This window comes from Limulus polyphemus, unplaced genomic scaffold (genome assembly GCF_000517525.1).
Source record: "Limulus polyphemus unplaced genomic scaffold, Limulus_polyphemus-2.1.2 Scaffold184, whole genome shotgun sequence".
NCBI classification, from domain to species: Eukaryota; Metazoa; Arthropoda; class Merostomata; order Xiphosura; family Limulidae; genus Limulus; species Limulus polyphemus.
In genome coordinates, this window is record NW_013665794.1 from 62,439 (window position 1) to 77,586 (window position 15,148).

The window sequence follows — 15,148 nt, forward strand, 5'->3', positions numbered from 1 at the left end:
AAACGACTGCATCGGCTGCAAATGAGACAAGTTTCCATGTAGCGGAAACTTGGCAAAAATCTGAGCTGGAAGTTTTAAGAGGCACTTGAAGTGAAAAAGCTAATAGATACTTTTAAATATCCACTCAGTCTTCAGGTTTTAACATTAAAATTCTCTTTCAACTATCTTAAGTTACCATTTGTCTCTATGGTGACTGATATTGTTTGAAACTGGTGATATTTAAGCTTTTAACTTCCCATTAAACCATTGTAGATTGGTTTTAGGGCAAGACAAAATACCAAAAGATGTGATATAGAGAAAATATTTTCATTTGTTTTTATTATTATCATAATTTGTTATTTTTTTGATTTATGCATAACTTTTTCATAATACGATTTTTCAAAGTTGGGCACTGAAAATTCTGTTCTCCAAAGGAGTAACCACTCCCAAATTTAGTCTGTATTACCCTCTAACTGTTATCAGAGTTTTACATTAAGATTCTCTAAGAAATCATGTCTATAACTAGTACACATCTATATTCCTTTATTCCTCCTCTTATTAAGCATAAGCTTTGAAACATTTACTGATCATAGTTACAATGTTCAAGGATTTACATTGTGATGTCCATTCAGTTGATACAGTCACTAAAGCAATTTACATTTGTAAGCAATTGTAAAAAATGGTCTCACGCCATGAAGTACTATTTCACTGTCCTCTAAAATGTCATGAAAAGTATTTTAAAGGAATATAAGTTAGATTTTTCTTGTAGAAGAGTGATCTGCAAAAAAATCAAAGTAAATAAAAAATCAATTTCACACAATGATTTGCTATTGTACACTGAAAATTACAAGACAACAAAGCCTATAGATTCCTAGTATTAATACCAATACTCACCTGCCAAGAATCTCTTTGGGTTCATATTTTGCATAAAAGTCCCTGGCCACATCTTTATCTGGGAGGTCATCTGCCTCCTCTTTAGATGGAGACACCATTTTACAGACTACACTACCAGCTTCTTTAGTTGTAGTGGGCTATCCTTCCTAAAGTCTATGGTTGGTGATAAATATCTTTCATTAGATGAAATAGGAAATAATAAGGCCAATTTGTAAAACCTGAGTGACTTGTTGGTTTTTACTCAAGTAATAGGTAAAAAAACAATTTATGTCTTTTTAGAATCAAAAACAGTTTTCTGGTTTACATAACCATCTGGAGAAGCATCAACTCCTTGCAAAAATGCAATATCCAAATTTTGGGAATAATTAAACATTTTTATTTTGAAGGAAATGGTTCTTGTGTTAAAAATGTCTAACATACTCTAGTCCATGCTGTATATTCTGAATAGAAAACAAAAACACTTCACACTTTTCACTAATACCATTTCTTGTGAAACAAAGAAAATACACAACATTTTCAAGATAAACCATTAATTACAAAATCATGACTAATGTAACTTTCATGGAAACTTAAACCCTTTTGATGTATGTTGTAAGCTTGTTATTAAACAAATATTCTAGTCTGCTCAATTCTTTTATCTTTACTAATCTTCTGTTCAGTGACCTGAATTCAATAGTTGATGTGTATGTAACAAAAGTTATAATTTTACAGCACCTATATACAATACTCACAAATCCTATATTGTAAGTTTTCACTCTTTATATGTAATTCTATACAACGAGGTGTGTTACAAAAGCCAGTGCAAAAATAGTATAACCTCTAAAACAGAGATTTTCACCTTAAACAACCTTTTTGTTTTCTTCTCACTCAGTACCATGTAGCCTTTCTTGGAAACCTCCCAAATTCAAAAAGTAGAACATTATTTAGTATCTGTGCTGCCACCTAACGATGCTCACGATAACCAGAAACTGCATGGCTTAGAAAACAATGTACTTTGTATATTTATTTACATATAATTTTCTTTTCATTAAAGAAAATAAGAAATGTTAATATGAAATAACACTATTTCTGATTGTAAATGAGATCACTCAACAGAACTAAAAAACCCTTAGTTACTTTTTATGTATAGAAGTGCTGCATAAAACGGCACTATAAAATCTATGGAAAATTTGAAATTAGTAATAGTTCCCTTCCAATACATTTTACAAATTATTAAAAATTTTATCTAATAAATTCTCATTTAAGTTGTTGTTTTCTTGTGAATGTTGCTACATCCTCATTTAATCTTCACTATTATAATTACCATATCACAATTTGATCGTTGCTGTTATGTCAAAACTTGATTTGATTATCACTACATCAAAACTTGTCTGAGACTATTGCTATATTAAAATTGCATTGTGACTTTTATTATGTGTATATCAAAATGAAATCACTAAACAAGTCCACTGTTAACATTATAGTCTAGCAAACTGAGTTTCTAGTGATTCATGTTGCAAGTTTCCATTTCCCAGCTACATGTACAAGGTACCTGTGAACAAGATTTAGTCAACAGATCCACTCAAATGTGCATACACATTAAATATAAAAACTACTATACTTTCATGCGCCTGAAAAAACTTATTTCATTTCCAAGATATAACTAGCCTACAGTAGTACAAACTACATACTGAAACTCCTTTGTTTCTAAACAACTTAATGTAGCAGCAGAAATTTAAAAACAGATTTAGATTTCAGTGGAACAATCAATTTACATTTTAAGAAGGAAGCTAAATAATATTTTTTTGAAAAACCAGGTGTACATGTAATTAACATATACAAACACATATGTATGCATGACCATGCTTTAATAATGTATTGTGGTACATAAATATTTCTATGTGAAATGTCAAGTTAAGAGCTATTTGTGACAACCATGGGCTAGACATCATAACACAAATGTTTGCTACTTTTTTAACTAGCATTTTCTATAACATAAACAACAGAAGTTCTAACTTGCATGTTTGTTCCTACCTAATATATTCAATATATATATATACATATATAGTAAACAAGCATAAAAGTAATAAAATACACTTAAAACAAACCTTAGGGAATATAATCATAAGGCTAATAAAGCATCATAAATGCACTTTTACTGCTTTCAAAATGCACCATATAGGTTGTGCATGTTAAGTAACATTAGCCAACCAAACTGAGCTGTAGCTCATACATAACTATGTGTATGACAGTGATTGGTTAGTTTGGTTATTTTTGTCCACTGTATGCTGTGGCTTGCATCTGTATGTGTGTGACAAAAACGCAATGATGCTTAGAACACACTTGGAATTGCTGCAAGCAATATTGAAAACACTGTTCATTGCAGTTTATGAAATGTCAGAGCTGCTTTATGCTCCACTTTTATATTGCATTTTGAGTATAAAATCTGGTTAAAGAACATAAAATTCTGCATAAACATGAGGTCTGATACATAAAATTTAAGGATTACAAAAGCCTATTTAATCAATCAAAGCTGTTCCATCCACTTAAAAAAAACAAAAAAACTCAAATCCAGCACTGGTCATTTAAATACTTATCAAGTCTTCACTTAAAACTTCCTTAAATTTACTACATCCACTACATCTGAAGGCAACTCATTCCAAAGGCCAGCCATCCTGTCAGAAAAATGAATCTGTCTACAAAATTCACTACATCTGAAAGTACCCATTACAAAGGCAAACCACCCAGTAAGAAAAATAAAACTGTTTAAACTGAAGGTGAGTCCCAGCCTTCCAAAAATTTATATTTCTGTCCCCTCATCCAACACACTTTTTTTTTGTTGTTTTTGTTGGTCATGGCGAACTGCTGACTAGAAAAAGGGCAACTGTTAGGCAGCACCTGATGACAACCTTTTTTTTCTCTTTGAACAACTGAATAGAGGAGGGCAACAGACTGAGTACCTGCCATCAACTTTTTTTCTTTTGATTGTAAGCATCATGGTTTTGGAAACACTATACTAATCAAATATAATCAATTAATGGGGTCATTGATTAATTTATTAGCAAATACTACTAACTGCCCAACTCAATATAAAAGTGTTTCAAAAATGAAAACTTAACAACATAGCCTCAATGGACAAACAGGTCTTTAGTTGTCCTTAAATGATTAGTTTATAACAAAGCAAAAATAACTAGAACTTTTGTCAAAAAACAAATGTTTTTCTAGATTTCCAAAACTATAGTCTTAATATTCAAACTTCTTTTTCCAACCTTTTCATTTAACCACTCAAAAATATATTATTGCAGTATTAACGAAAACAAATTTGCACACGGTAAGCTTAATAAGGCCTCATCAGAGTTTTTTAGAAGGCTACAATAATCTTCTTGTTCTTAGTTAAGCCTCATTTGGGATACTTTGTAGAATTTTGGTATCCTTATCTATAAAAGGATATTGACTAACTGGAAAGGGTTAAAAAAGGGTTACTCTGATGGTTTTGGAGATGAAAGAGATATCTTTTAGGGATAAATTAAGATCTCTAACTTATTTTATATTGAGAAAAAATGGGTATGAAGTAATCCTATTGGAAGTTTACAAGATTATTTGGGGATTGATAAACTAAAGATCTGTGCTTTCTTGGTGCCATATTCTGAGGATAAGAGACAAAAAGACACAATTTTAATACTTGAAAAAGAAATGCTAGACTCTAACAAAGTGACAGGCTCATGGATGACAGCTTGGAAGGACTTAATGGTCTCTTGTTGTCTATATATGAAGTTAAAAATTCCTGTAAATATAACTAAGAACCCTGTATAATCTCTTTTCATCATAGATGTCTTCAGAGGCCTTTAGGATATTATCAACAATTCATTTTAATTTCATATTGAAAAATCAATACCAAATGTACAAATGTTCAGAGGAAGGATACTAAGGTAATAACTGGAATGGAAAGGTTGTAATACATGGACAGGTTAAGTTCTCTGAATTCATTTTCAAAAAAGATGAATTAGAGGGGATCTGATTGAGGTGTTTAAAGTTGTTAAGGGAATTGATATAGCTAATGCATCATCTTTTTTTTTATACTTATTAGAGAGAATGGTAAAATTAGAAGACACAAATATAAATTTTGGTAGGATAGGAGTCATCTTCAGCTAAGACAGATTTATTTCTTTAACAGAGTAGTTCTCTTTTGGAATAGGTTGCCTTCAGATCTGGAAGAAGCAGTAAATTTAAGGGAGTTTAGGAAAAGACTTGGTAAATATTTAAATGATATGTGTTGTCTTTGAGTGTGTGTGTGTTTTTGTAAATTCAGTTTACTTTACTGTTCAGTGGATAGGATAGCCTAGATGAAACAACAAATCTCTTGTTGTTCTTAAATTTTATGTTAAGTAACAGAATGCTAGTTGTTTTTATTTTTTAATTTCACATCTAATGCGATCTTTATATTTTGTTAACAAATGTTAAATGTCCATTTTTGTGAAGATTTAATTGTATAATGTGACCTATATTTTCTTGCAATTTTGCATTTTTATTAACATTATCTCTTTAACAGGAGTGCCAATTTTTAAGAATCTGTTTGAGTGAGACTTTTGAAAAAGTAAAATTATAGTTTGTGGTAAAGTGCTGAAGATTGTGGCCTTCTAAAGGGAGTTTAATGAATCAAAAGTATGTATTTCCTGGTTCAATGTGATGCTGAATTTGACCTGGATCCAGCCAGTCAGCCAATCACAATACATTGTAAGAAACTGCTAATTTGAACAAAACATGATATTTGTTTACTACTAATAATAATATGTGTGAGTATGAGAAAAGGTCTAGAACACAAGTCTGAGGCTCAATTGTGTGTGTGTTGGCAGCTCTGCTTTAACCACCCTGAATCATTTCAAGAAACCTCTCTCCTTCACTATTTGATTTAATTTTCACATAAACTAAACCCAATCCATGAGTCTAAAAAGTAAAATTAGTCTCTGTTAATTATTGCACCTTTATGCCTATTACTCACAACACTGATGTTATCCAAGACATTTTTAATGACATCAGGGGACTTCTTACAACTGCCACTTAAAATATTTCTTGAAACCCCCGTCTCTAACCCATAAAGATTAAACCCATGCACTATTGAATTTGAATATAAGAGTTCAGTCCCAACAAGCTGCAGTTCATCCCTTTATACTTAATAATAAAATTATATATAATTATAAAAAACCACTCACCCCTCTTTTAGAAAGTATAACACTATTAAATAAAATCACATGCAAATAACATATTACTTATTAGTAAAATGAAATGTAAGAACAAAAGATATTCAATATTATTATTGAAAATTCCATTACTTAAAAAATTCCATTACTTACAGCATAGACCTATTGCAGCACTAGCAGTCTTGTTATTTTATTTAATTTTTTTGTTTGTTTGTTTTACAAAATAAACAGCGCTCTCTATGGTAGTTAGTAAAACAGTATTTCATTTGCTTCAAAGAAATGTTAGTTCGGTTGTTTGTTAATAAGCGCAAAATTACAAAATCGAACTCCGAATTTTAGCGTTATAAACATTCTGACCTGCTGCTGAGCAGCTTCAAGGAACAAATTACGCTGTTATGATTGATTATTTGTAATACGATTCATTTGTTTGAGCACAATGTTTAAATTCGGTGTCCGAATTTTAGCGTTATAAGTCCTCAAGTTTACTTTGAGCTACAGGGAGCCTTGTATTAAGCTATCCTAAAGTTGTTAGTTTGCTGTTTTGCGTCCATGTTTATTGATATTCTTTTTTCAAAATTCATCTAAACACTTTCAATTTGAGAGAAATGACCTTAAAATTTATAAAATACAATGATATCATATAAATAACTAACACAAAAATTTCGAACTTCTATGCTGAACGATGAGTACACGGACAGAGATAACAGTTTCAGAGGGGAAGGATAGTTGGATGTCATGTGAGGAAAATATCTGTACGTGCTATTGCGCAACAATTAAATATTCTCAAGTCGACAATTGGCAACGTGCTCAAAAAATGGAAGTCCACTGGTGACAATGAGCCCCAAAAAACGCCCAGTTAGGCATAATATACTGACTGACAGGAGCCAAGGCGCCTTGAGAAGGCTGGTTACCTCAACTCGCCGTCAGACATGAGAATATGTGTTTGGAGATGCGAGCAGCCACAGACAATCCTATAAGTGTTTCCACGACACGTCGAGAGCTGCATGCCATGAATTTTCACGGAAGAGTTACAGCCCACAAGCCGTTGATAACAAAAACAAATGCACACATTTGATTGGCATGGGGCAAAGCACACAGAACCTGGACCATGGATCAATGGAGATTGATCCTGTGGAGCGACGAGTGACGCTACACGCTCTTCCAGTCTGATGGACATACTTGGGTATGGAGGATGTCTGGAGAATGCTTATTACCTGACTGTGTTGTCCCAACAGTGAAGTGTGGTGGTGGGTGGCGGTATCATGGTCTGGGGGTGCTTCTCGTTGTATGGACTAGGTCCACTGATCACAGTGCATGGATCTATGAATGCTGAGTCCTACATTGATGTTCTGAACAATTTTATGTGTCCTACATTGTGACAATTTTATGTTACTGGCCCTTACATGATAAAGCTCCATGTCACAAAGCAAGGATTGTGAACGCGTGGTTTGAAAAAGAATAACATCAGAACATTGCAGTGGTCGACACAGAGCCTTGACCTTAACCCAATAGAACATCTTTGGGATGAACTGGAATGCAGAATTAGGGTCAGGCCAAGACGGCCCTCTTCAGTAGTAGAGTTTACTAATGCTTTAAGAGGAGTGGAGCATGATACCACCAGCTTTCTACTAGAAATTAGTAGACAGTCTTCTATGACACATTGAAGCAGTCATTAAGGCCAAAGGCAGGCCAATCTGCTTTTAATTTCTTGGAATAAAGACATATCTTATTCATAACTACCTGTGCTCCATGAAGTTTGGTAGGATAGTGTATATATACATTATACTATAGCCATTATTCATTTTCCTATCAATTCGAAAGAAATGTTTGTTGTTGTTGTTGTTGTTTCAATTAACTTACACTATGCATCAAAAATGTTATGCGAATTAACGAAGTTCATGGCACATTTAGATTATTTTAAACCAATTTTCAATCCCTACTTTGGATTTACAACAAGAGTAGGGATTGAAAATCGTATTAATCTATCCAACTAGTATCACTTTACTTGTTTATATACCTTTTATTGCAGCATTTATTTTGTTTTGGATACTTTTTATAGCAATTATATGAGTAACCAATAATCTCTACTTTCTGTTAAAATTTTAATTTATTTTCCTATTTATTTGTTCAGTTTTTATATGTCCATGGAATAGACATGACATCTTTAAACTTTCAGTATAGCCATATCCCTGAAAGCTATAACTTTTACAAAAATTAAAACCACATATTTATAAAATGTAATCCTTTGTTGGTCTACAGATAAGTGTATAAAGCTGCCAAAGTAGAGATTAAATTTTATAAATTTGTGATTGTGGTTTTAATAATTGTATTCAATTTTTGTAGCAGGACCCCTTCTTCATTTTAAAATTCACAGTTTTTTAATATTTTTGTTTATTTACTTTTTATGTTATACCTCTATAAAGTATATACTTTACCTTTAGAACCTGTCGCGTGTCTATCCATCGATATGTAGCGCCATCTTTTGGGTTGAAAAGATATTTAAGTACGTGCACGATATGTTTACCATTTATAAAAAAATCTGTATATGTTTATCGGAATATCAAAAGACGATACCCACAGACCAGTCAGGTAAACTGAATAAATTTTGTAGCAATAGTCCAAGCCATCTAGGGGCTAGACCCGATGACGTGATCAGGTAAGTAGGTAGTAGAGAAAAAAGTTGCTGTTTTAGAAATTTTTGAATTGTTATACTGAAATTTTAGCGACTTTTCTAGCATATTATTAGTATATATGCACATAATATAACATAACCAATACTTTGAATGGTCGGTTTTTCACTTAGAAATTAAATAGGGTGGTTTCTCGGCACGTGAATTATTTGGAAACCTTGTTGATCCCTACTCTAACTCTAATTCTGGATGCTTTGATACAAGCCTCTCCTCGCAATTCACATTGGCTAGCTGTCAAGGTCAAACACACCTTTCTTCTAGAAATTATCAGAATTTTCCAGGTGTTTAATGAAATAATAGTAAATCCTAACGATTTTTATTCCATTGTTAACGTCATTCTGTAAAAAAGGAAAAAAATAACGTCTGTAAAAAAGACAAAATACTTAAAATACTTCAGAGGGGGATTTTTTGCAAAAGGAGAAATTCCCCCTGTACACCTTTGAATTCAAAACTGTTTTTATCCCTGTACTTATAACAAATAATATAACAATATTTTGTATGTTATTACAGATAGTTGACTTTAACGAATAACCCGACATTTTTTACTTCAATTCTATTATTTCATTTTTAGCGAGCTAATTTAAAAGATTTGTATTTTAGAATACAAAATAAGTAAATAAAAAACAACGCAACAGACTACATTTTCCCTCTTAATAGATGGAATTTCGTTATTAAGAAGACAGTAAACAAATAATTTTGGAATTTGATAGGTAGATTGTCAGGTCACACCTGTTAGGGTTATGCCAGGTTTTGTTTTTATGCTTGTAGTTAAGCATAAAGCTACACAATGGGCTACCTGTGCTATGTCCATCATGGGTATTGAAACCCGGTTTCTAGCATTGAAAGTCCGCAAACATACCACTATTCCACTGGGGGGCACCTGGTTTTGAGCAAGGTGATGTAACCTGTGAAAGGCCAATTGTTAGAACAATATAGAATTTCACTCAGTCTATGTCCAACTCCTTTCGTTATACGCAGAACTGATACAAAATATCTTGTAGATATTTTGTGAGATTCCATTCGATAGTTTGGAAAGTGAGGATTGCAACTCCCTTTTGGCGTTCATATTCTGCAACCATCCCAATTGTTGATACCTAAATACACTTTCCTAACTGCTGATCAATTTTAATCCCAGCCATTCGGACTTGGAAGTCTATGTTGTTGTTGTGGTCGATCTCCTGCACAGCTGAACTGTTTATTTTAAAATCAGCTCATCTTTATCTGGCTTGCCATGAGCTGCCAATTGGCGTTTACAATGTATTTCACTTTCTCAATTATGCCGAGACGTGTGACACTGTGTAGCCCATTGATTTTTGGACAATGATAAGTCAGAATTGAATAATTTCACCATAGAACTGCTGCATGCTTGTTCCACATGTAAAGTTGGCTTACCCTTTTTGAAACAGGTCCATCCCTAAAATACCAGTGCTTGATTCCAGGTCAGAGACAATTACCCTATTTTGTGTGTCACAGCACTGATGGCGAGAGAGAGAAATGCCTCTTCATTAAATCATTATAGCAAATGTCATTGGATTCTTCCTTTTTGGCAAATTGGTTAGTGTAACAAATTTGAATATTTCCATCACTATAGCTCTGCATGGCCAGGTGGTTAGGGTGCTCGATTCGCAATCTGCGGGTTCGAAAACCCGTCACACCAAACATGCTCGCCCTTTCAGTCGTGAGGGGCATTATAATGTGATGGTCAATCCCACTATTCGTTGGTAAAAGAGTAGCCCAAGAATTGGCGGTGGGTGGTGATGACTAGCTGCCTTCCCTCTAGTCTTACACTGCTAAATTAGGATGGCTAGCGCAGATAGCCCTCGTGTAGCTTTGCGCGAAATTCAAAACAAACAAACCATCACTATACTGTTTTTTTTTGGATAACAAAATATATGTTACACTCCAGCCACTGGTTTGCCAGGAGCCCCCTCTGTGAACGTTATGATAAAGGGATTTATCTTCTCAAGATGAAGCAACAGACTGAGACCATCTAGCTGAAGAACAAGCAGTATTCAGAGCACAGATAAGTACTATAGAGCAAATCTTTAATATAAGAGTCATGTGTGAAAAATACCGTGACCATCAGGAAAGAGTTACACCATAATTTTATTGACTTCAAAAAAGCTTTTGACCGAGTATGCAAAAAAGCATATCGATAGTAATGAACAAGCACAGCACAAGTCAAAACATAATTAGGACTATTGAAGCATTGTATAGTAATGCTATTAGCGAAGGCTTAATGAAAAATAACATTCGGGAATGGTTTAAAACAACTGTTGGAGCACATCAGGAATGCCTCCAATCTCCGTATCTATTCAACATATTCCTTGAACAAACTACGACATATATCTTAGAAAACTTTAGTGTTTCAGTACATTGATAAAAGATATAACTTCAGGTTTGCAGAGATACAGATCTAATTGCAGTATCATAAAATGAATTAACAGACATTAAACAAGGCTGCACAAGACAGCAAAATATACAACATTGAGATAAGCGTGTAAAAAAAGCAAAGTGATTATCACTTCTAGCATTAGCAACACTGCATGATATCAAAATTGGAGAAGAGAATCTAGAAAGAGTCAACAATTTTAAGTATTTTGGACTAAACATTAATTACAAAAGACACAACATAAGAAGAATGACATTATTGTTATATTGTATCTGATGCGATTTTTTTCTCAGCCTAGAACATAACAATTTTTGAAACAGATGTAAGATTCACAGAGCCCTCCAATAAAGACAACACACAATAGCTTGTTTCTGTCTTAGATTGCTGTTTGTCTGAAATATAGGCTGTTTCACTGTGTTTACCTTATGTTCTATATTTTCTTCAAACTCATTCGAGGTCGGACAATTCAGATTTTCATTTCACAAACCATTTTTTGGCGAGCATATTGTTCTTCTTTTGTGTCTACCCAGTTATTCTAATAGAAATCAGTGAACCTGTGAATGCCACATCTTCACACTTGGAGCCTCTGAAGTGTCCCTTGGTGTTAAATAGGTTTGTTTGTTTTTAATTAAGCACAAAGCTACACAATGGGCTATCTGTGCTCTGCCCACTACGGGTATCGAAACCCCAATTCTAGCGTTGTGTTAAATAGGACTTACATCTATGTTATCAACAGTTTTTCAGTCTTTGGTCGACTTTTGTGAAAAACATACAGAACAGGCCACACGCGAACTCCGTAAGTTGACATTTAAAAGAATAGAACTTGAACAGCTAAGTTACCCCAGAACTGTATACTAAAATCGGAAGCTCTAGTACCATTTCTGATAGGGCATCATAGAGACCGAAAGAGTTACCACGTGACTGCCCCATTAAAGTGATTCTTAAGACAAGCTAGACAACCAGACTTGTGTTGTATGAGCTGCTTCGGTTGGCGATGTCCTACTGTGCTGTAAACAGTATACAGGATCTAAGATAGGGATTAGCTCATTCCACATTGGACACATCCTGTTTACGTAGCACGTCTAGCTAAGTACAGCTAACCTGTGCAGTAGTTATTTTTTTCTAAATATTCCTGAATAACAATGTATTATTTTTCTATTTAACATAAGAATTGTAGCCATAATATGTGAATAAAGTACTGCTCCAAATTGTTAACAATTATCGAAAAAAAAGGTTTGTTTGCCTGTTGAATTTCGCGCAAAGCTACTAAAGGGCTACCTGCGCTAGCCGTCACTAATTTAAAAGTGATAGACTAGAGAGAAGGATACGAACTCCCGACCTATAGATTGCGAGTCGAACGCATGCTTTGCACTAAGAATAACAAACAATTTATACCAAAAAGGCAAGTAATTTGTTTCAAGTTTTCATGGTTTGATCAGCCCCCAGTGGCACAGAGGTATGTATGCGGACTTACAACGCTAGAAACCGTGTTTTGATACCCGTGGTGGGCAGAGCACAGATAGCCCATTGTGTAGCTTTGTGCTTAACTCCAAAACAACAACAATCGTTTGATCAAAGAGAAAGCCAGAGAAAAGTATTTGCTGAAAGGAAATGAACATTGTTTTTTATTTGTTTGCTTTAAGGTCATATGACATTTATTTGAGTTATAATCTCAGGAATAGACTATAAGTGATGATTCTGGAAAATTAATTTGTTGAAGTCCAGTGTCATGCTGGTTTTTACCATGTTAATTATTGTATCAAGAATAAATGCTTTAAGATATGTCGTATGTAGTGTTATCAATACTACACGCATTAACATGGACAGAATAATTGCTATGATTTTTTCCTCACAAATTGAGTGAGCTTCAGTGAGTAACTGTTAATAACCCCCATTTATGGGGGGGGGGGTTGAACTATTTTTCTTTTCAGGAAAATTTAGAGGGACTCTTTTCTAAACACACACAAAAAATATCAAGATTTCCTTGGCCCACTTTCCATGAGATACAATGAAAGCTCCTTTATGGTGCTCCACATTTTAGCTTAATTCGAAAATGGATTTTCCGTTACGTCGTCTTTATAGAAACACTTAGGAAAGAAACGAAACCACCTCAGAGGGATCGGAAGCAGAAACAAAAATGCTGTTTGTATGTAACATTAAGTTTTTTCAAAGCAATACATTATATATATTGGATATAACTTTCATATAATTACAAACACCTTGTTCGAGAATAGTTGATATATTTCATTATTTATGTTTTTAAAATAAGCAAAGTAGATTTAAGTTTATAGCGAGGTAAATGATTTATTATACTGTCATCCAGTAGTGTGGCGAGTTTTTCCCTAGTAGATATTGTTACATGGTCTTCAACAGATCTTACAAATTCCTCTAAATTTTGCTTGAACTTTATTTGTTATAATTATGGTCAACAGATGGCGTAACAAATATCCGTTGATAAGTGCACTTATCACTTCCGGGAGACCGTTGTTTGTGCAAGAAGCATGGGCTTGGTGGTATCATTTGAAGTGTTACTTTAAATATTTAATTTTAACTCAGTTGACAAAAGTAAATAGAGACCAAGACATATAAAAATTCTCCTGCTGAGATTCAAGTTTATTTATTTGCAAAAGGTGACGAAGTTGTTGAAAAGTGGTGTTTTTTTTTGTTATTGTTTTTTTTTTTTACCGCTAGTCAAACAAGAGGCTTGCGGTTAAACTTTAGCACGGAAGTGTGTGTACCTGCTTAGGTACGTGAATTTCGGAAGTGTCACTAGGGGTCTTCAGGAAAAATCACTTTGGAAAAGAAAAACGTCAACAAACTTTGCCAAGTTAATTAAACAGTACTGTCACGGTGTTGGATTTGGTTAAGCACCATTAATGCACTTATTTTCGATTCAAGTACTTGAAAGTTGAACTACCTGAAGAGGTTTCTAAATTCTGTGAAATTTTACTTCGGTTTGCTAATTTGTGTGTCATTACAAGTTATAGCCAACGCTAGTCTACAACTTGTATATTAGTAGTTCAACGAAATATAGGAGTAATCATGGAAGAGTTGGGTAAGTGTGGATACTTGTGTTATATTGTTTAACTTAACACTAATTCCTGTTCATAAGTGTACTGGTTACAAGTGCTCGGCGATTGTTTGGTATGTAAATATGTAAAAAAAGTGCAACTTCAAGGTATAAAGTAAACCTATACATTTATTCTTTTGTGCCCTGTGTATTCTTCTTGTATACTAATTGATAGAAAACTTGCGGACTTTAGTATTCAGCAACGGCTGTTACTATAAGTTTTTCTTTGAATTTTGAAATAAGAATACTGCCTGGGTTGTTATTTAATATTAATATTTTACAGTAACTTTCAAAGCTTTTCCTGAGTTAGAATGGCTATCTTGATCAATAGAAATAATGTTTAGGGAGTGCAACAAGTAACTGTGGGTTGGTTTTATTTATACTGTTAAACTTAAAATCCGAGTCCAAAAATACAACGGAAGATGCATAACTTGCCTTTTTTTTCTCTTTTTACTGACAATATTTTGGGCAAACGTGCATTAAGTTAACATTTTTGATAAAGTTGGGTTTTGCATCGAAAGGTCTCCGAATAACATCGATTTTATGATACATATTTATCTGTTATTTTGTTGGTTACATATTTGCCTATTCAGCTCTCTTATTGTAACTTGATGCCAACAGTACAAGTGCTTAGAATGAAATCTGCCTTATTTCCAAATCACTGTAGACTGTGCAGTTTAACCAAAAAACGGGTACAACAAATTTCACGTTTTTATTCTATATTGATATAGAAGAAAACATAAACAATTATTTTGATACATTTAAAAAATAAATATCTGAATTTAAAATGCCATTCGCATATGTTATGGCGGAAGAAACTACGAATAATTTTTTTTTTTCTGAAGCTTGTGTACATAATCTTATGCTTTTTTTCAGCCCCATGAAGTATATAATGTAGTTATATATATACGTATCTACTTGATACAAAAGCAACGTGTATTAAACT

The 15,148-nt window shown here is 33.4% G+C and overlaps 2 protein-coding genes across 4 annotated transcripts in view; one reads left to right on the forward strand and one right to left on the reverse strand.

The window, feature by feature from the left end:
* LOC106478142 (phosphorylase b kinase gamma catalytic chain, skeletal muscle/heart isoform-like) overlaps positions 1 to 6,256 on the reverse strand; it is a 64,277-nt gene extending 58,021 nt beyond the window's left edge. For 2 of the 3 annotated variants that reach the window (XM_013938658.2, XM_022381677.1), the window contains exons 1-2: positions 6,204 to 6,256; positions 874 to 1,026 (exon numbers count right to left, since the gene is read on the reverse strand). In XM_013938658.2, coding sequence (XP_013794112.1) covers positions 874 to 971 — 98 coding nt within the window. In that variant the 5' untranslated portion in view covers positions 972 to 1,026; positions 6,204 to 6,256. Of the gene's footprint in view, positions 1 to 873; positions 1,027 to 5,851; positions 5,933 to 6,203 lie in introns of those variants that run through there. The other variant, XM_022381678.1, reaches the window with a different exon arrangement.
* A 7,579-nt stretch (positions 6,257 to 13,835) lies between these two features.
* Positions 13,836 to 15,148, forward strand: part of LOC106478144 (leupaxin-like) — an 86,029-nt gene continuing 84,716 nt past the window's right edge. Inside the window, exon 1 of the mRNA XM_013938662.2 lies at positions 13,836 to 14,187. Coding sequence (XP_013794116.1) covers positions 14,175 to 14,187 — 13 coding nt within the window. The 5' untranslated portion in view covers positions 13,836 to 14,174. The remainder of the gene's footprint in view (positions 14,188 to 15,148) is intronic.